Below are 20,932 nucleotides of genomic sequence, written 5' to 3' on the forward strand. Positions count from 1 at the left end.
GAAATGTCTCTTCATCAGCAAAAATAAAGAAAAATCATTGATTTAGAAGGGGTCCAAACTTTTGGTTGGTACTGTACGTATTTTGGGTTAAGTGTTTTTTTTTTCTTTGTCATGCATGTTACTGCTGTGATTCATGAAGTCATTAAATCACATGCACGCTTGTATCCACTCTCTCACCATTTTTTTCATTTGTTAAACACTGACACAATATTACTGTTGCTTTTTTTCTTTATAATGTTAAAAAAAACACCTGTATGTTTATCACTAGTTTTATTTCACTATGTGTATAGTATGTTTTACTGATTTTCAAAGGCATGATTCACCATGGATTATTCGAAGTCCAAGAATATAATACTGGAACACTTGGGGTGTTGTTGTTGTAGGGGTTCAGGTTTAATTACTGTATTGTAATATGTTTTGTTGTTATATTATAATAACAATTGATAGAATGAAAAAGAATAGCTATTAATTAAAAATGTAAATTAATAATTAAAATGCAAAGTAAACATAATTGTCTGTTTTATATGATTTTGTGGTTCATCTGACCCCCCCCCCCCCCCCCCCCCCCCCAAAAAAAAAAAAAAAAAACAACTTAAAGGACATGGGACATGGATTTTTTTCTGGGTATAATTATGTATAAAGGACATAAGAAATGCCATCTAAATCACTGCAGGGCGTCAAAAATGTGAAAATCATCACATTATTCAACTTTTTTATACATCAGCGTAAAACAATGATTCGTTAATTAGCTAAGCGGTCACGTGACCCGTGACGTCACAAAAACTTTCCAAGGAGCCAGCGCTTGGGAATCTAATGTAAACAGGTTACCGAAATGGACACCATCGACAGTGACATTCCCGATGTTTCACAGAGATGTGAAGTTAGACCCTATCAGTTCGAACCGATAGCTGGAAATTCACACGAACATGGATCTTGTATTTACTCTGACGGGTCAGATGATTCTGAGAGTGAGAGTTCATTCAGCCCTCATGAAACTGAAAGCGGTCGGCTCGATAACACTTCCTGGTAAGTTAAAAACAATTCTGCTCAAAGGCTAATGATCTGTTGAAAGAAGTATTATTTTTGTATCATACATTGAAAGTTCATCATAGATCTAGCTAAAGTCCGTTGCAAGCTAGTTTTTTTTTTGCTGATATTTTTCGAGATTGATTGAGATACAATGCTTCCAGACTCCGAGATGAAAACATTCAAAATGGCGAAACGAGTCAGAATTATGATAATCAATAATTGATACACCCAAAATTATAATACTAATCCTTACCGCATGAGGCCCATGGTAAAACCACACTTCCAGGAGGGGCTGCCATCTGCCTCCCAAGCCGGCCGAGAGCGCTCCTCGTTGGGCACGGCCAGGCGGGCGAATGCCCTGGTCCGTCCGCCCTGTCTAGAAAATAATGGTACAACTCCGAGTGAAGGTATCAATGCGCTGCCGAAGCGCGCAGAAGGTGTTAGTACGCCTGTCATTATAGTGCGGACTTTCCATAGCATAGAAAATCGCCACGTTTCAATTTGTGTAACTGAACTTTGTTTCATGTCACTGGTCATATAAACCTATGTAAACAGGAAAAACGCGGAAGAGTTTGGTCGCATCTAACTACAGCCCCAAAAAATACCGTTGGCCATACTGAGCCTAGCTACATTGCTAACAGGAGTGACAGCGCGTCTGACTGACTGGGAGGTCGCAATACACCATGATGTTCTATGTACGTTAAACACTCTAAAAACGAAACAATTCTCTTGTCATCCAAGACACAAAAACTATTTTGTCGCATTCGTCATCATCACGATTCACACTTCTCCATATTCATCTACCCGCTTGTGCTGTACCCGAAAGTTTTTGTGATGTATGATCACGTGACAGCGGCTCTTCCGGTTGTAAAATATGCATATCGGAGCTCGAGCAGAAACGCCATATAATCATCACGAATATAACGATTTTGCTGAATTTAATAGATAATTTTGTATTTGTTGATGCAATTATTTCATATTTTTAATGGAAAGAAACTGATATAGCGTGCTTTTATGTTTCATGTCCCATGTCCTTTAATTACTGTCATTACTGTAATTTGACCCCTGCTGTCAAGTCTTTCAGCCATTTTGTTTTTTATGTGCTATACAGTGATGAAGAAGGAATAACAACTACAAAATAAATCTCTTATCTTTCTAACTTTCATGTGCTTTAGTTTTAAGAACGTCGGGTTCATCGATCATTGGCTGAGGTAGAAGGATGATTCAGCGGTGCTGTGTGTTATTATATTTCCATCAAGATAGGTGAATGGGAAGAACATGACCAGCTCAGTGATTACACTTTGTGATCAGCAGGGATTTTATTACATCTATCCCAGAGCTCCAGCTGTTCTTACTCGTTTTTGATTATGAGTCGAGTTTGTCTGGAGGTGTGTGGGTGGTGGTACCTGGGTTTCAAAACCTTTTAGCAAGACTTAAAATATTAACCTTGCTTTCTGGGTGTCGCTTTCTCCGAGGGAGAAAAAGAAACTGAAAAGCTGCCACTTGTTTGGAAAATGCTGTGTGTCAGTAGAATGGGAAACAAAGTGAAGGTGTCTGTACTAGTTGATAACTTGTCAGTATTTAGTTTTAAACTTTTCTGTGTGGATTTTCTCCCAATTTAGTCACTTGCCAGATTCCCACCTTCTGCCTGGAACACGGATAGTTGTGGCGTCTTCAGCATTCAACCCGCCATCTCCCAATAAGAGTGTGAGAACTATTTGCTATTTTTAAACTTGTTTTGAAAATGTTTTAGCACTGTATTTCTAATTCATTGTAGTTCAGTAACAATGCAGTATGAATTTTTTTCCCCCTCACCTCTAATAACAATATCTCGCCATGTAAAATGTCTCATCTCATCTCATTATCTCTAGCCGCTTTATCCTTCTACAGGGTTGCAGGCAAGCTGGAGCCTATCCCAGCTGACTACGGGCGAAAGGCGGGGTACACCCTGGACAAGTCGCCAGGTCATCACAGGGCTGACACATAGACAACCATTCACACTCTCATTCACACCTACGGTCAATTTAGAGTCACCAGTTAACCTAACCTGCATGTCTTTGGATTGTGGGGGAAACCGGAGCACCCGGAGGAAACCCACACGGACACGGGGAGAACATGCAAACTCCACACAGAAAGGCCCTCGCCAGCCACGGGGATCGAACCCAGGACCTTCTTGCTGTGAGGCGACAGCGCTAACCACTACACCACCGTGCCGCCCCATGTAAAATGTGTCAGTGTTAAAGTGCCATTTATAATATTTATTATACCCCCACTTCGAAGGAGGGGGGTATACTGGTTTTTTTACCTCTGTCCATCCATCCATATCTCCGTCCGTCCGAAACGCCCTTTTCCTCAGCAGCCACAAATCATAGCCACTTGGTACTGAGCTTCAGCTTGGGGTTCTATACCGTGTATACCGTTTTCAGGTCTGTCACACATCAACTTCCTGTTTACTGACTGACTGTATCTGGGTCTGTCTCAGAAACTGCGTACTGGGGTACTCCACTAAATATGCTCACAGTCAATAAACAATACGGTTCTGAATGGTGATGTTGGTTTTAATTTGAAATAAAATGATGAAAGAAATAATACAGATAAAACTAAATCTTTGATGTGAATACTCCATTCATAATTTGGCAAAAATTCTGCAAATTTGTGGAAAAATGGCGGCTTGATCTGGGACATGATAAACGGTTGACTGCATCGCATTCCCTTAAAAAGGTTGTAGTCCACTGAAAAGTCTACAGTTATCACTAATTGTATTTTAAGTCGTAACTTTATCCACCTAAGGATTGGTGCGCTCACAGAATAATCATAACCGTAATAAAACATCATGTAAAATATTTGATTACTGTTGTAACTCCATTTTCCACATACCCAAAACCAATACAATCGTGTGTTTTGATCTAAACGGAAAGCCTCAGGGTCAAGGTCACGACCTCACCAAAAGTAGTAACTTAAAATCACTACGCCATATAAAAATTTAGTTATAAATCTGCGATTTTGTTTTTTAAAGCGAAAGCTGAAAGTTAGGTATAGAATATGTTTCTTACAGAATATGTTACGATGGTAGCTGGTCTTGTATGAATTTCTGAGCTATAAAATGAGTTGTGGTCTATTTTTTACCATAGCGTGTTATTTGTGTGTGGGGAAGGACACACATTAACAATTTGCATGTGTAGAATGGAATTTTCCACTCCAACAGTTAGAAGTTGTTCGCGCTTCCATTTGCGGTCTTTCTGTTACGCGGGTGATCTGTTCGGGTGTTATCACTGAAAAGGTGAGCTTTGACAGTTTTATTTGGTTTTAGTCTTGCAGTATAAGGCAATAGAATGTTTCTTTTTCATCTTACTTTCATATTTCGTAGTGTTTGCGTATTTTTGGCCAATATTTTGCAACCATGGTCAATTTAGATCGAACTTTTGATAGAATCTACGGCCAGTCATTTTGCCCCGCCCCCGCCTCGCACTCCGTCCGGAGCAGTAGTGATGTCCCGTTGCTCGTGCGCCGCAGCAGAGACCCACGCGACCTTCAGCCGGTACAGTCGCTGTTCTTTTACCACCGCCGTTATTCTCATCTTTCCGGTGTGTTCTTGATTTTTCCATTGTGTCCTATTTCACCATATCAAATACCCAAAATGTTTCATATTATTCATATTTAAGTGAATAATCAATTCAGTCATCATAACTTGGCATTTTTAACCCAAGCAATCAAAAAGAGGAAATTTATTCAATATTTTCACTCATCTGTGAAGGAGCGGCTTTAATTCTTCATGATGGAGTTATTTTATATGGAAATCAATTTTACAAAAGCATTTGAATTGTAATCAAAAAAATTTCCCACAGTGGAGGCCAGATAAAGCAAGATACTATCTTTATTCTTATTAAACATGACAAAAGAAACACTGAGTGTTAGGTAAATGAAAAAAAAAAAGTAAAATTAGAAAATTTATTTTTTGACCATAATGTCCCAAATGAGAGACCAGTTTCTGAGACGGACCCATCTACGAAACACACAGGGTGGATTTACAAAATTTTCATAACACTTTTCTCAGCAACTACAAATCACAACTGCTTGATATTTGGTACCGAGCTTCATCTTGGGGTTCTATACCATGTATACCGTTTTCAGGTCTGTTGCACATCAACTTCCTGTTTACCAGCTGAATGTATTTCCGAAACATATAAGGTGGATTCTGATGCTATTTCAAGAAGCAAAATGCTATTTCAAAATGAGTTTATCAGGATGCTGTTTGAAATCCCTGGGGAGAACACTGTTCTTTACTTACTTGTTTCAGGGTGAATTATTCGTTGAAGTCAACATTCATCATAAGTGTCCTATTCCTTCGATTGCTTGCATTCTGATATAAGCGAGAGCGGGGCTATATGTAAGTGAGCAGTTGCTCACAGTTGATCTTGTCAAGAATGATGGAACATTGTGATCATTAAAAAGGATCAATGGAAGAAAAGAAAGGACATCCTACTGTTCAGTGATGAAAAATACACAAGTTCTTGTTCAATATGTGTTAAGTAAAAAATTAACGAACGACAGTGCTTAATAGGACAGTACTGCTGAATGCTCAGTTGTGATTGGTAAGTAGGTGTCCATTCATTTTATTTCCTAGTGGTTCAGTCAAGTGATGTGATATATATATATATATATATATATATATATATACACACAATAGTGCAGTTTTATGCGGAAATGACCTGTAGGTTTTACTGAGCATCTTCCAGAACCAGCCACAGTTCTTCTGGACACTTTGTCACACTCGCTTCTTCATTTTGCACCAAAACCCAGCAGCCTTCATGTTTTCTTTTTTAATCTGAAAAGTGCTCTCTTGGGGAATATGCTGCTCAGATACAAACTTTTTTTTTCTGCAACATTTCATTTTGTGCTGGAAAACGAACATTTGGAACTCTAAAATGTTTTTGTACTGACTCAATAATGTAGAAGTCATCAAGTAGAAATCTATAACAAAGTTTGTATGGGAAAAAAACAGAGCGCCTAAGACTTTTGCACAATACTGTGTGTGTATATATACACAAGTTGTTAAATTTCTCATCTCATCTCATTATCTCTAGCCGCTTTATCCTTCTACAGGGTCGCAGGCCAGCTGGAGCCTATCCCAGCTGACTACGGGCGAAAGGCGGGGTACACCCTGGACAAGTCGCCAGGTCATCACAGGGCTGACACATAGACACAGACAACCATTCACACTCACACCTACGCTCAATTTAGAGTCACCAGTTAACCTAACCTGCATGTCTTTGGACTGTGGGGGAAACCAGAGCACCCGGAGGAAACCCACGCGGACACGGGGAGAACATGCAAACTCCACACAAAAAGGCCCTCGCCGGCCACGGGGCTCGAACCCAGGACCTTCTTGCTGTGAGGCGACAGCGCTAACCACTACACCACTGTGCCGCCCTGTTAAATTTCTGCTCTAAATAAAAAGTATATCAACGAAGCGAATAAAATAGGCTGTGCTGCTTATGCATTATCCTAGAGTTTACACAGAATGGTGCAAAAAACTAGAAACACTGAGTGAGCGACAGTTCTGTGGGTGGAAACAAACACCTTGTTGATAAGACAAGTCAGAGGTAAATGGCCAGATTGGTTCGAGTTACCAGGCAGGATACAGTAACTCATACAATCACTCTTTCCAACCATGGTGAGCAGAAAAGCATCTCGGAACACACAAAACATCAAACCTTGAGGTGGATGAGCTACAACAGCAAAAGACCATATCAGGTTCCACGCTCACCAGTCAAAAACAAGAATCTGAAACTATCATGGGCACAGTCTCACCCAAACTGGACAGATGAAGATTAGGAAAATCACCTGGTCTTCTTCCAGTCTTCATTTGTCCAGTTTGGGTGAGTCTGTGCCCACAATAGCCTCAGATTCCTGTTCTTGGCTGACAGGAGTGGAACCTGATGTGGTCTTTTGCTGTTGTAACCCATCAACCTCAAGGTTTGACGTGTTGTGCCTTCTGAGATGCTTTTCTGCTCACCACAGTTGGAAAGATCGCTGGCAAACTGCTGTTGTATAAGAGGAATAAAACACTCAGGCCACATCACACTACCCTGTCGCTGATTATTTTCCTATAACTGTACACCCAATTATGTTTTATTCCTTATTTATCAGAGCTGCATAAATTGTTGGATGGCCATTACCTTCAGTACAAATTGTATTAAATTGTATTAAAAACAGACACATCGATGTTTTTATTAGTGCATCATGTTTATTATCACACAGAATGGTTGAAGCATGTCAGAAATAGGTCTCTTCGGTCATAAAATAAGATTTACATTATATAATATGTGAGCATCTAAATACATACAGAAGGTGCTTTGGTATGCAGCAGTAAAACAACAAACATGGAAAGTACACGTCACGTGAAAACAATTTTCCCTTTTTAATTCACACAGCTACAATTAGGATAAGAGAGGGTTTGTTTTTACTGAAACCTTAGACAATGTACTACTGAGATATTCTCCAACACTCCAATATTATGCTTGTTTAATGAGAGGCATCATTGTTTCTGCTCCTTATCCACCACTCTCTTTGCCTTGTTTTGAAGGTACCGCAGTTTTCCTTCATCAAAACGCTTCTGCTCCTCTTCGCCTTCCAGCTACAGAGAGAGAGAGAAATGAGAGAGAGAAGAGAGAAATGAGTGAGAGAGAGAGAGAGAGAGAGAGAGAAAAATGACTACTTTTAGTACATTCACATGGAGTGTATGACAGTGAGGTTTTCGGTAACACATCATTTGAAGGTCAGCTTATGACATATTTCTAGATGAAGCTGAAGGATGGCGTGCCGACTCCAATTATAATCAGGATGAAGCTTTGAAACCTGCATGTGAGATGATTATGCTTTAAACGTGTAAGGGTTGACACACAGATTCAAACTTCCAAATTCAGTGTCCTTAATGCAACTTCCAATTAAAAGTTCAACAAACTAATGCTACGTTCACACTGCAAGGCTTAATGCTCAAGTCCGATTTTTTTGTGAGGTCGTTCACATTAACAAATATATGCGACTTGTATGTGATCCTCAGTATGAACGAAAAGCGACCTAAAAGTGTTCCGCATGCGCATTGCAGGATACGACGACGTCACACGCAGTGAGCATGGCCAGTGTTTACGGAAGTAACCTAAAGTTTCCTGTGTATGACAGTAGCCAGCATGGAGTACCTGGCGATGATGCAGTTGTTGTTGCGACGGAGCCAGAACATGCACAATAGCCTGATGTTAAGGAGGAGGTTGAGAAGGAAGAGGGCAAGGGTTTTGGCTCAGGCGTTCTGCGGGGTAGTGACTGCAACCTCCGTTCAAAGGAACGTGTCATGCGCCATGTTTTTGTAACTTTTTTTGAGAGACCCGCCGCCTACTTCAGCGCAGAATAGTGACATTTGTGGCTTGTTGATGACGTGCAAGTCGGATGAATGCGACCTGGCGGTTCAGACTGAAGTCGCGTATGAAAAGAGCGGATAGGAATCGGAATTAGGACCACATATCCAAACGGCCTGGGTCGGATTTGAAAAAATCGGATCTGTGTCGTTCATATTGTCAATAAAAGATCGGATACAGGTCACATATGGGCGAAAAAAATCGGATTTGAGTCACTTCAGCCTGCAGTGTGAACGTAGTGTAAGAGACACGCAAGGAGACAAACTCCATCAAACACCAATTCCATCATATCCATGAAAAAAAATGCACAAAAATCATACCAAACCTGAGAGAAGCATCAAGAGTGTATCATTACATAGAATACAGATGTGTGTGTGTGTGAGAAGTCAGCACTGTGCTATGAAAACTGCAAAAAAACTGAAAGAAACTTGTCATAAATGTCACCTTCTGGTGGTGCGGGTGAAGCTTTCCGCTTTCTGAGCACGCAGACTGGGAAAGCCCAGAGGTACAAAGGAAATATTGGAGCCCAAAATAAATCACTGTATGCCAGTACACATGAAAAGAAACATACTGTATATATACACATCTTTCATATCAGGAGCTGAATCCCTCATCAGAAATAATTATTTTCAACAAAAACACATGCTGTCGGCACAGTGGTGTAGTGGTTAGCGCTGTCGCCTCACAGCAAGAAGGTCCGGGTTCGAGCCCCGTGGCCGACGAGGGCCTTTCTGTGCGGAGTTTGCATGTTTTCCCCGTGTCCGCGTGGGTTTCCTCCGGGTGCTCCGGTTTCCCCCACAGTCCAAAGACATGCAGGTTAGGTTAACTGGTGACTCTAAATTGAGCGTAGGTGTGAATGTGAGTGTGAATGGTTGTCTGTGTCTATGTGTCAGCCCTGTGATGACCTGGCGACTTGTCCAGGGTGTACCCCGCCTTTCGCCCGTAGTCAGCTGGGATAGGCTCCAGCTTGCCTGCGACCCTGTAGAACAGGATAAAGGAGCTAGAGATAATGAGATGAGATGAGAAAAACACATGCCACAATTATTGGTACAACTGGAAATTATAGTGAAAACAATGTAACTGAAGCATGTTTCCCATTTAAAATGTACATTTTTGAGTGTGTAGGAACCTTCAAGCTGTAATCCATGACTTCCTGATTAACTGGGGAACAAATATGAGGTGACACAGAGGCCAAATTCCCTTAGTCGTTCATCAGCATGGGAAAGATCAGAGAACACACAAACCAAATGAGAGAGAAGTGTGTTGACCTTCATGAGTCAGGGAAGGGTTATTAAAAATAGCTGCTCGTCCGAAAATGTCCATTTATACTGTTAGTGCAATAATACAAAAGTGGACACCAACTGGAACTGTTACAGACTTGCCTGGAAGAGGAACCAAGTTTATTTTGCCCCCATGTACAGTGAGGAGGATGGGAAGGGAGACACACACACAAAAAAAAAAGTCCCCAAGGATCACTGATGGCAAATTACAAGAAAAAGTGAAATCTTGGGGTTTCCAAATCTCCAAAACCACCATCAGACTCCACCTCCATGCCAACAGGTTATTTGGAAGACATGCCTGAAAAAAGCCTTTTCTGTCAGTTAACCATAAACATAAGCACCTGAAGTTTGACTTTGACTAGAACCGTGTTCTCTGGTCTGATGCAACAAAAATGGAGCTTTTTGGCAAGAAACACTCAAGGCGAGTTTGGTGTAAAAAGGAGGATGGCTATAATGAAAATAACCCAATTCCAACTGTAAAATATGATGGAGGTTCTGTGATATTTTGGGGCTGTTTTTCCTCCAAAGACCTTGGAAACCTTGTTAGGGTACATGACATCATGGATGCCATGAAATACCAGGACATTTTAAATCCAAATCTGGCTGCCTCAGCCAGGAAACTAAAACTGGGTCGTCATTGGATCTTCCAGCAGGACAATGATCCGATGTCCAAATCAACACAAAAATGGTTCCCTGAGCACAGAATCGATTCAAGCTTCTGCCCTGGCCATCTCAGTCCCCCAGTGAAAACCTGTGGGATGAGCTGAAGAGGGGAGTGTACAAGATACGGTCGAGGACCCTGGATGATCTGGAGAGATTGTGTAAAGACGAACGGTCTCAGATGCCCTGCTCTGCATCTCCAACCTTATAAAATGTTATAGGAGAGGCTCAGTGCTGTTTTACTGGCAGAGAGAGGCTGTACAAAGTATTAAATGCAGGGGTGCCAATAATTGCGGCACGTGTTTTTGTTGAAAATAATTATTTCTTGATGAGGGATTTTTTTTTCCTCTGAATAAATTTATTTCAATTAAAGGTTGGATTTTTCTCATTTTTTCAGCGTGCGATGAAAAGCTGGATTTTTTTTCGAACCCTTTTTAGTGATCTTTGCACGGGGGGCCAATAAATCATGGAGAGTATTTTATAGAGCATCTTGCAAAGAGCTGACAGATCAATTTTCTGTTCTGGTGTACTGTTCATGGTAAAAACATTTCAAATTTCCTCATAATGACAAACTGAGATCAGTATATCATCTCATCTCATTATCTGTAGCCACTTTATCCTGTTCTACAGGGTCGCAGGCAAGCTGGAGCCTATCCCAGCTGACTACGGGCGAAAGGCGGGGTACACCCTGGACAAGTCGCCAGGTCATCACAGGGCTGACACATAGACACAGACAACCATTCACACTCACACCTACGCTCAATTTAGAGTCACCAGTTAACCTAACCTGCATGTCTTTGGACTGTGGGGGAAACCGGAGCACCCGGAGGAAACCCACGCGGACATGGGGAGAACATGCAAACTCCGCACAGAAAGGCCCTCGCCAGCCACGGGGATCGAACCCAGGACCTTCTTGCTGTGAGGCGACAGCGCTAACCACTACACCACCGTGCCACCCCAGTATATCATCATTATACGAATAATCCTTTTCAATAATTTTTAGCGTTTTGGATAGGGCTTTGGCTCTCGATTTGATCTTTTATGCACATCCATGATCATCCCCACCAAACAGAAATGATTATTCCAACATCCACACTACATGGTGCACAGCGAGCTTTTTCTCGTCGTTCCACTGAGCCGCAAACTGCCCATCTGGATTTCTGCAACTGAACACGTTTTATGCTGAAACAAAAAAAAAAAAAAAAATCAACCCAAGAGGAATCCACATTTATCAGCTGAAGACTGGAAAAACATTTTCAGTCTTCTGCTTTTGCAGCCCATCTGCATAACATACGACATGCACGTTCAGAGATGCTTTTCTGCTCAGTACGGTTGCAGAACGTGGTTGTTTGAGCTACCATAGCCATACAGCTCAAACCAGTCTGGCCATATTCCTTGGACATCTTCCTTCAACAAGGCCTTTTCAGCTGTAGAACTGATGCTGACTGGATGTCTTCTTTCTTTTTTTGTTTTTTCACACCATTCTGTGTAAACTCTAGAGACTGTTTTGTGTGGAAATCCCAGGATCAGCAGTTTCTGCAATATTCAAGCAAGACCATCTGTCACTGACAACCATGCCATGTTTTTTTTTTTTTTTAATTCTGTTTGATGTGAACATTAACTGAATCTCTCGACCTGTGTCTACATGATTTTATGCAATTTAATGGAGGAATTCACCATGGCATATTATTTTTGACTTGTGTCTAAGCTCCTATTAGATCATGTCAGATATTTATCACCAAAAGCACAACGTGCCCTAAAGGTATTCATATAGGACTAGCTTGGGTAGCATAATGATTTTTTTCTGATCTACATCCAGGTGACCAGAGTCACCCAAAGCCTCCCATTTGGCCGTATGCCTTGTTGTGTCCAGATATAGGACCAGATAGGAACTGTTCATGGTTTTTGCCCGTTGGGCCTAGCCCCTAAATTTCTTGTTGGTTGGACTACTAAGAGTTGATAGTTTAAACGTGTAGTAAGATTCAAGCTGCACGTTGAACGTCAGTCTCACCAGATGCAATGCAAACCCATGGTTCTGTATGCGACGTTTTCCGTAAACAACTTTAAGTTATTTCTAGTAGGCCGCCATGTCCCAACAGGTAAGAACTGGAGTCGTTCAAAATGCTCTCTGAGAAGGCTCAGTCGAACATATATAGGTGTAATACACAGACTTCTGAAACACTGACAATTTTAAGATGCGTCATTTGGCCAAAGTTTATTCGACTATTTTCCGTAAACATTTATGTCACATGCGGAATTTCAATTGCCTCTGTAACCAGTGTCCTGATTCTGCTGAAATTTTCAAGTTTTGCCACAAAGAAAATGTGTTTACCTTGCGTGGATCATTCACAAGCCTAGGTAAAGTGAATTTTAGAAATACTGAGTTGACGCCACCTTCTTATTTGAAGCAGAAGAGCCTTCTTGTTGCTTCATTCAGATGCCTGGATAATATGCACTCGGTCCCATGAAGCTCTCACTCTCTGGGATTTGTTAACTTTTGGGTTTTAGGAAATCAAAAAGTATAGTACTGGTCAGTGTTGTTGTCAAGTCACTAAACCTCGAGTCTGAGTCCAGTCTCAAGTCCCCAGTATTCAAGTCCAAGTCATGAAAGAAAATTTCGAGTTGAGTCCAAGACTCCAACCGCACCATTTGACGGTGGCTGTTGCTACCTTTATGTGAAAGCGTCTCTGCTACTGTGTTGGACTAACGTTACTGCTCGACTGCCCCGTTTTAGTTCCTAGGCTACAGATAAAAAGCTTGTTCATCGCTCAGCAAGCCCCGCCCACTATCAACAGGGCAAATAACATGAGAGAGGGTTAACACTAGCTAGCTCATCGCTCAGCAAGCAAACCCTGCTATCAACAGAGCGATGAACATAGTGTGTCACTTCCTTCTCTGGGTGGAGTCTTGCCACATGACGATTGAAGTTCAAGGTTGTCCCCGTTGTCTCCTCGATAGTTCTTCTACATATGGAACACATCGCAGTGCATTTTTTTCCCACTGCACGAGAAGTCTGTATAAGCAAAGCGGACGACCCTAGGGGCTTCTCTCCAGGCATTTTAGTGCCATTAACATTAGTTTGTTCCTGAACATGATGTATGAACAGGTGAATGTGTATCCTCTTGCACTAAATTAGCATAAAAATTAATGTAGATATAAATATCTTATGCCAAATTATGGCATGTTCCAAAAAATAAAGAAAAAAATCCAAGTCCTTGTTTGCAATTTAAGAATCCGAATGCAGTTAATGCACAAGTCCGAGTCATCAGTGCTCAAGCCCAAGTCAAGTCATGAGTCCGTAAAATTAGGGCACGAATCCTGGACTCGAGCACTACAAGCCTGGTACTGGGTCCATACAAGGATGTTTCAATTTTACCCCTTGTGCAACATAATCGGGACCAACAGCATGACCAGGGCCGTATGCCATGTACTATGAATGTCCTAATCCTTAATCTGGACTTCAATGAGAGAGAACTCAACCATGTCCCCTGTCTCCCTTCAAAATGGTTTCCTTCATGGACATTTATAAGGTCTATAACATCGGTTGTGCAACTGAACCAATCCCACATGCTTCTTTTTTTATTTCTAAATTTTCACTGAAATAAATACGGAGTCCTGAGCGTCACTCATAATCAGCTTCAATTAAAGGAAGGTGAAATTCCACAAGCTAAAAGAAGAAAAACGCTGCTTAATTCTGGAGAGTAGCTTTTCAGAGCTGCCTTCTGAAGCGTGGATATTTTCATCATTGGCTATAGGTCACCAGGCAGTCATGCGCAGCAGTGGCAGATGGCAGGAAACCTCCAGGAAAGAGCTGTACAATGACAAATCAAGCAGCCTTTCGCATAAGGACAGTGGCCAAGATGAATCTCCTGATGAACAAATCTCTATTTTGTATACATAAGTGACAGTGTTGTTAAATATATACACAACAGAATATATACGTAGTATGTGTGATGAGCAGCACGTGTGAGGGCAACCCGGAAGCCTTAAAGGCACAAGTTAAAAGACTGGCATATTTGGCCATTTCGAGCATTGTATATAAAATGTCACGAAAATAGAACAAATTAACACCAAAACCTTATTCTGTACAACCAAATACTGTACGAGTCAACACGGGCATTACTGCTAGAAGCGCTTCTACTTTAAACAAAAGGAGATTAGCTGTTGCCAAGCTGGTTGCCTGGAGCAGAAGAAAAGTGAAGTCCTGTTTAATATGAAAGCACATCAGGGAAAAAGCCTGAATGAGATCTCATCTCATCTCGTTATCTCTAGCCGCTTTATCCTGTTCTACAGGGTCGCAGGCAAGCTGGAGCCTATCCCAGCTGACTACGGGCGAAAGGCGGGGTACACCCTGGACAAGTCGCCAGGTCATCACAGGGCTGACACATAGACACAGACAACCATTCACACTCACATTCACACCTATGGTCAATTTAGAGTCACCAGTTAACCTAACCTGCATGTCTTTGGACTGTGGGGGAAACCGGAGCACCCGGAGGAAACCCACGCGGACACGGGGAAAACATGCAAACTCCACACAGAAAGGCCCTCGTCGGCCACGGGGCTCGAACCCGGACCTTCTTGCTGTGAGGCGACAGCGCTAACCACTACACCACCGTGCCGCCCCCTGAATGAGATATACATCAGAACGGAGAAAAAAAATGCGATCTCTGTGACTTGGACTGTGGCATGGGGTTGTTGCTGCCAGACGGGGGAGTCTGAGTATTACAGAAACTGCTGATCTCCTCAGATTGTCAACCATTATAACGTAACAGAGAAAAGCATCTCGGAATGTACAATCCACCAAATCTCAAGGAAGATGGGCTACAACAGTAGCCCAGAAGACCACATCTGGTTCTACTCTTCTCAACCAAGAACAGCAATCTGAGGCTACAGTGGGCAAAGATGCACCAAAACTGGGCATGAGGATGTGAGAAGAGAGTTCAGGAGACCATTTAGTGATGAAGGATGAGTAAAGAACTCTGCTTCTGTGAAAAACTACAGTGGGGCAAAAAAGTATTTAGTCAGTCACCAATTGTGCAAGTTCTCCCACTTAAAAAGATGAGAGAGGCCTGTAATTTTCATCATAGGTACACTTCAACTATGAGAGACAAAATGAGAAAAAAAATCCAGAAAATCACATTGTCTGATTTTTAAATAATTTATTTGCAAATTATGGTGGAAAATAAGTATTTGGTCAATAACAAAAGTTCATCTCAATACTTTGTTATATACCCTTTGTTGGCAATGACAGAGGTCAAACGTTTTCTGTAAGTCTTCACAAGGTTTTCACACACTGTTGCTGGTATTTTGGCCCATTCCTCCATGCAGATCTCCTCTAGAGCAGTGATGTTTTGGGGCTGTCGCTGGGCAACACGGACTTTCAACTCCCTCCAAAGATTTTCTATGGGGTTGAGATCTGGAGACTGGCTAGGCCACTCCAGGACCTTGAAATGCTTCTTATGAAGCCACTCCTTCGTTGCCCGGGCGGTGTGTTTGGGATCATTGTCATGCTGAAAGACCCAGCCACATTTCATCTTCAATGCCCTTGCTGATGGAAGGAGGTTTTCACTCAAAATCTCACGACACATGGCCCCATTCATTCTTTCCTTTACACGGATCAGTCTTCCTGGTCCCTTTGCAGAAAAACAGCCCCAAAGCATGATGTTTCCACCCCCATGCTTCACAGTAGGTATGGTGTTCTTTGGATGCAACTCAGCATTCTTTCTCCTCCAAACACAAGTTGAGTTTTTACCAACAAATTCCATTTTGGTTTCACTGACCATATGACATTCTCCCAATCCTCTTCTGGATCATCCAAATGCTCTCTAGCAAACTTCAGACGGGCCTGGACATGTACTGGCTAAAGCAGGGGGACACGTCTGGCACTGCAGGATTTGAGTCCCTGGCGGCGTAGTGTGTTACTGATGGTAGCCTTTGTTACTTTGGTCCCAGCTCTCTGCAGGTCATTCACTAGGTCCCCCCGTGTGGTTCTGGGATTTTTGCTCACCGTTTTTGTGATCATTTTGACCCCACGGGGTGAGATCTTGCGTGGAGCCCCAGATCGAGGGAGATTATCAGTGGTCTTGTATGTCTTCCATTTTCTAATAATTGCTCCCACAGTTGATTTCTTCACACCAAGCTGCTTACCTATTGCAGATTCAGTCTTCCCAGCCTGGTGCAGGTCTACAGTTTTGTTTCTGGTGTCCTTTGACAGCTCTTTGGTCTTGGCCATAGTGGAGTTTGGAGTGTGACTGTTTGAGGTTGTGGACAGGTGTCTTTTATACTGATAACGAGTTCAAACAGGTGCCATTAATCCAGGTAACGAGTGGAGGACAGAGGAGCCTCTTAAAGAAGTTGTTACAGGTCTGTGAGAGCCAGAAATCTTGCTTGTTTGTAGGTGACCAAATACTTATTTTACCGAGGAATTTACCAATTAATTCATTAAAAATCCTACAATGTGATTTCCTGGGTTCTTTTCCCCCATTCTGTCTCTCATAGTTGAAGTGTACCTATGATGAAAATTACAGGCCTCTCTCATCTTTTTAAGTGGGAGAACTTGCACAATTGGTGGCTGACTAAATACTTTTTTGCCCCACTGTACATCATCTCATCCTATCTTTCAGGTCAAGCTGCATATACAGAAAAGAGAGGTCTCGTTTTTATCCCAGCGCTCTCTCTCTCTCTCTCTCTCCTTGAAAACAGCATCATCTGTCCTTGAAGGAACTCCTTCTGGGGTCACTGCTGCCCTGCTGTTTGGGAAAAGCAGGTCAGCCATGCTGGTCTTGAACAAATTATATTCCTTTGGCACACAGTGTACTTTATCTAGGGAAAATGCCTGGTATTCTTCAGAGGCTATGAGTAGTGTGTGTGTGCTTGAGTGTGAATGTGTCACTCTTATTTACAACAGTTGATAGGGGAGGGGAAATATCAGCTGTTAAAATTTGATTAAATCAAAATGGAAATTGAATTACTGAGTTGATAAACATTGCAAGCAATAAATGCTAAGTGAAGTACATTTTTAATAAGGAATAAAACACTTTGGTGGGCTTGTGTGATATGTCCTGATGCGAAGCAGAGCAGCACATGCCAAAATGTTTTATTCTTCTTACACCATGGCACGTCGTACTTTCTTACCAGATAAATAACTGCATGAATAAGCAATGGTAAGGAATGGTATTCCTAATAAAGTGGCCAGTGGGTTTATATATTCTATCAGATCAAATGATATGATCAGACCTGCTCTGAGAAAAGGCAAAGGTTTTACAGATTGGCTGAAAAATAAAACTGGATTTGTCATCACACACAAGCAAGCCTATATTATCCAGTTGTACACGTAATCAGATTTTGGCGTTCGTTGTCAGGAGGTGCCACAACACCGTTTCATTTCTGGTGACTGAACATTAAAGAGGGATCCTCCAGCGGATTTATTGTCAAACTTATTTTAAGTAAAAGTAGTCGCAGGTTTCAGCGGCACGGTGGTGTAGTGGTTAGCGCTGTCGCCTCACAGCAAGAAGGTCCGGGTTCGATCCCCGTGGCCGGCGAGGGCCTTTCTGTGTGGAGTTTGCATGTTCTCCCTGTGTCCGCGTGGGTTTCCTCCGGGTGCTCCGGTTTCCCCCACAGTCCAAAGACATGCAGGTTAGGTTAACTGGTGACTCTAAATTGACCGTAGGTGTGAATGAGAGTGTGAATGGTTGTCTGTGTCTATGTGTCAGCCCTGTGATGACCTGGCGACTTGTCCAGGGTGTACCCCGCCTTTCGCCCGTAGTCAGCTGGGATAGGCTCCAGCTTGCCCGCGACCCTGTAGAACAGGATAAAGCGGCTACAGATAATGAGATGAGATGACTCGCAGGTTTCAAAACTCAAACGCTAATTTTCAGAGACCAAATAGCGTTCAAGAAAAATGAATTTTCTTTAAAATGCCAGATGGGCTTGATGTATGCGATGATGTCATGTAGCGGTCGCTTGGAGCAACTCAGCTGTTTATATTCTCTGTTTACATCGTAGTTTTGCTAGTTTTACAAGTATTTTACCGAATGTATTAGTTTTTAAATAAGTATGCCTCATTGTGTAGCATATAAATGTCACAATGATGCTAAAAAGAAAGCACAAGCTGGAACTAGACTGTATTTCCGCAGAGGAAATGCAAAGTGTGCTTACTCAGCTGTGGCAGAGGGTCACCGACAGAAATTGGATCAGACATGAGACCTCACGCTGCAAAATCTTTTTTACATGATCTACAGATAGTGTGTGTGGCTGTGTGCTTTAAAATATTGGTTTAAAATGGTTCAACTCGCAGCGCGACATGACACTTCGCACTCTACAGTCTTTTTTTTTTTACATGATCTACAGCTGGTGCTGGGTAAGTTAACAGAGAGTGTGTGGAGCATGGTTTAAAACAGAGATTTTTAGAGCATGAAGTGTCATGTCGCACTACTAGTTGAGCCATTTTAAACCGAGACTTTAGAGCATGCAGCCACACACACACACTTACACACTTTGTGTAGATCATGTGAAAAAAAGATTTTACGACGCGAAGTCTCATGTCTGATCCAGTTTCTATTGGTGACGCTTTGCCAAACACACTTTCTGTAGATCATGTGAGAAAAAGAAAATATGTGTGGCAAAGTGTGTGTAGTGTGTGGCTGTGTGCTCTAAAATCTCAGTTTAAAACCATGCCCCACACACACTGTTAATTTACCCAGCAGCAGCTGTAGATCATGTAAAAAAAATTTAGAGCGCAGTGTCATGGCACACTGTGAGTTGAGCCATTTTAAACCGAGACTTTAGAGCACGCAGCCACACACACACACTTTGTGTAGATCATGTGAAAAAAAGATTTTACGACGCGAAATCTCATGTCTGATCCAGTTTCTATTGGTGACGCTTTGCCAAACACACTTTCTGTAGATCATGTGAGAAAAAGAAAATATGTGTGGCAGTGTGTGTAGTGTGTGGCTGTGCGCTCTAAAATCTCAGTTTAAAACCATGCCACACACACACACACACACACTGTTAATTTACCCAGCAGCAGCTGTAGATCATGTAAAAAAAAATTTAGAGCGCAGTGTCATGGCGCACTGTGAGTTGAGCCATTTTAAACCGAGATTTTAGAGCGCGCAGCCACACACACTTTGCCACACACACTTTCTGTAGATCATGTAAAAAAATAAAATAAATTTTGCAGTGCAAGGTCTCATGTCTGATCCAGTTTCTGTCGGTGACCCTCTGCCACAGCTGAGTAAGCACACTTTGCATTTTCTTGGCAGAAATACAGTCTAGTTCCAGCTTGTGCTTTCTTTTTAGCATCACTGTGGCATTTATATGCTACGCAATGAGGCATACTTCTTTAAAAACTGATAAATTTGGTAAAATACTTGTAAAACTAGTAAAACTACAATGTAAACAGAGAATAAGCAGCTAAGTTGCTCCAACCGACCACTACCTGACGTCATTGCATACATCACCACCGCAAGAAGCCCATTTGGCATTTTAAAGAAAATTCATTTTTCTCGAACACTATTAGGTCTCTGAAAATGAAAGTTTGATTTTTGAAATCCGCGACTACTTTTACTTAAAATAAGTTTGAGAATAAATCCGCTGGAGGATCCCTTTAAGAGTGACCGTGGCCTCGGCTTCAGACGAGCCGTCATTTCTCAACAACTTTACCGATTTCTCAACTTGCTCTTGCTTTGTGGTGTAACCTATTTTTGGCGAGCAGTGCTAAGACTAATGGTGTGGTTGAGAAGCATACCAATACACAATGCTTTTTCAGCAGCTGAAGCTCTGAAGTTTCCGAAGCTCCAATAGTTGCCATGTGGCCTCACAGTTGGATAGCTTGTTTACTGTTGCATGGAACAGGTTTGGAATCAGCGAGGGTCACCTGACATGGCGCCACACACAAACTCACAGCAGAGAGAACTGACGCCGACTAGCCCTGACTATTAATTAGGGAAATGGATGTGGCTCTGGGAGGGGTCCTGTGGAGGATATAATCTCTTTCTGCAAAGCCCCTGAGTCTTTTGGCTCCTTAATTACACAAATTAACGCAGGAAGCCGCTTCAAATGAACCAACAGCCCCAAAGTGGCAGCTTTATGCAGTTAAAGAGGCATTTAAACCAATCCTTGATTTGTAGAGGTTTTCTGGACAGCAAGGTGTTGACAAATGTAAACCTTTATTTAAAAAAGGATTTCCCCAGAAGGACAACAAACAACCCTGAAGCGTTCAAGCTTTGCACAGCGTACAGGAAATCGCTGACTGACGAACGTCTCAGCAATCAGTACCTAGAAGCCTTCCCTAGTGGGTGGGTTGGGATTTATGCTATACCGTTGAAACAAAATTTAAATAAAATAAAATAAATAAGATCCTCTGACAAATGCTTTATTGAGCCCTGGGGGTCGCTGGAACCCATTTTGAGAACCATGGGTTTAGGTTTCCTGACGCAGGATTCATTCAGGGTCGTTTCTCTCTCTCTCTTTTTTTTTTTTGTAACTTTGTAGCACTGTCGCCTCATTTCAAGAAGGTTCTGGGTTTGAGCCCAGTGGCTAATG

At 42.0% G+C, this 20,932-nt stretch overlaps 1 protein-coding gene across 4 annotated transcripts in view; it reads right to left on the reverse strand.

Annotated features, from left to right (window-relative positions):
• Window positions 1–7,256: 7,256 nt before the first annotated feature.
• The window catches only part of acot7 (acyl-CoA thioesterase 7), a 305,552-nt gene continuing 291,876 nt past the window's right edge, over window positions 7,257–20,932 (reverse strand). For all 4 annotated transcript variants that reach the window (XM_060931526.1, XM_060931523.1, XM_060931524.1 and 1 more), the window contains one exon: window positions 7,257–7,666. In XM_060931526.1, coding sequence (XP_060787509.1) covers window positions 7,568–7,666 — 99 coding nt within the window. In that variant the 3' untranslated portion in view covers window positions 7,257–7,567. The remainder of the gene's footprint in view (window positions 7,667–20,932) is intronic.

The sequence above is a fragment of the Neoarius graeffei genome, chromosome 10 (assembly GCF_027579695.1).
Source record: "Neoarius graeffei isolate fNeoGra1 chromosome 10, fNeoGra1.pri, whole genome shotgun sequence".
In the NCBI taxonomy this organism is placed as follows: Eukaryota; Metazoa; Chordata; class Actinopteri; order Siluriformes; family Ariidae; genus Neoarius; species Neoarius graeffei.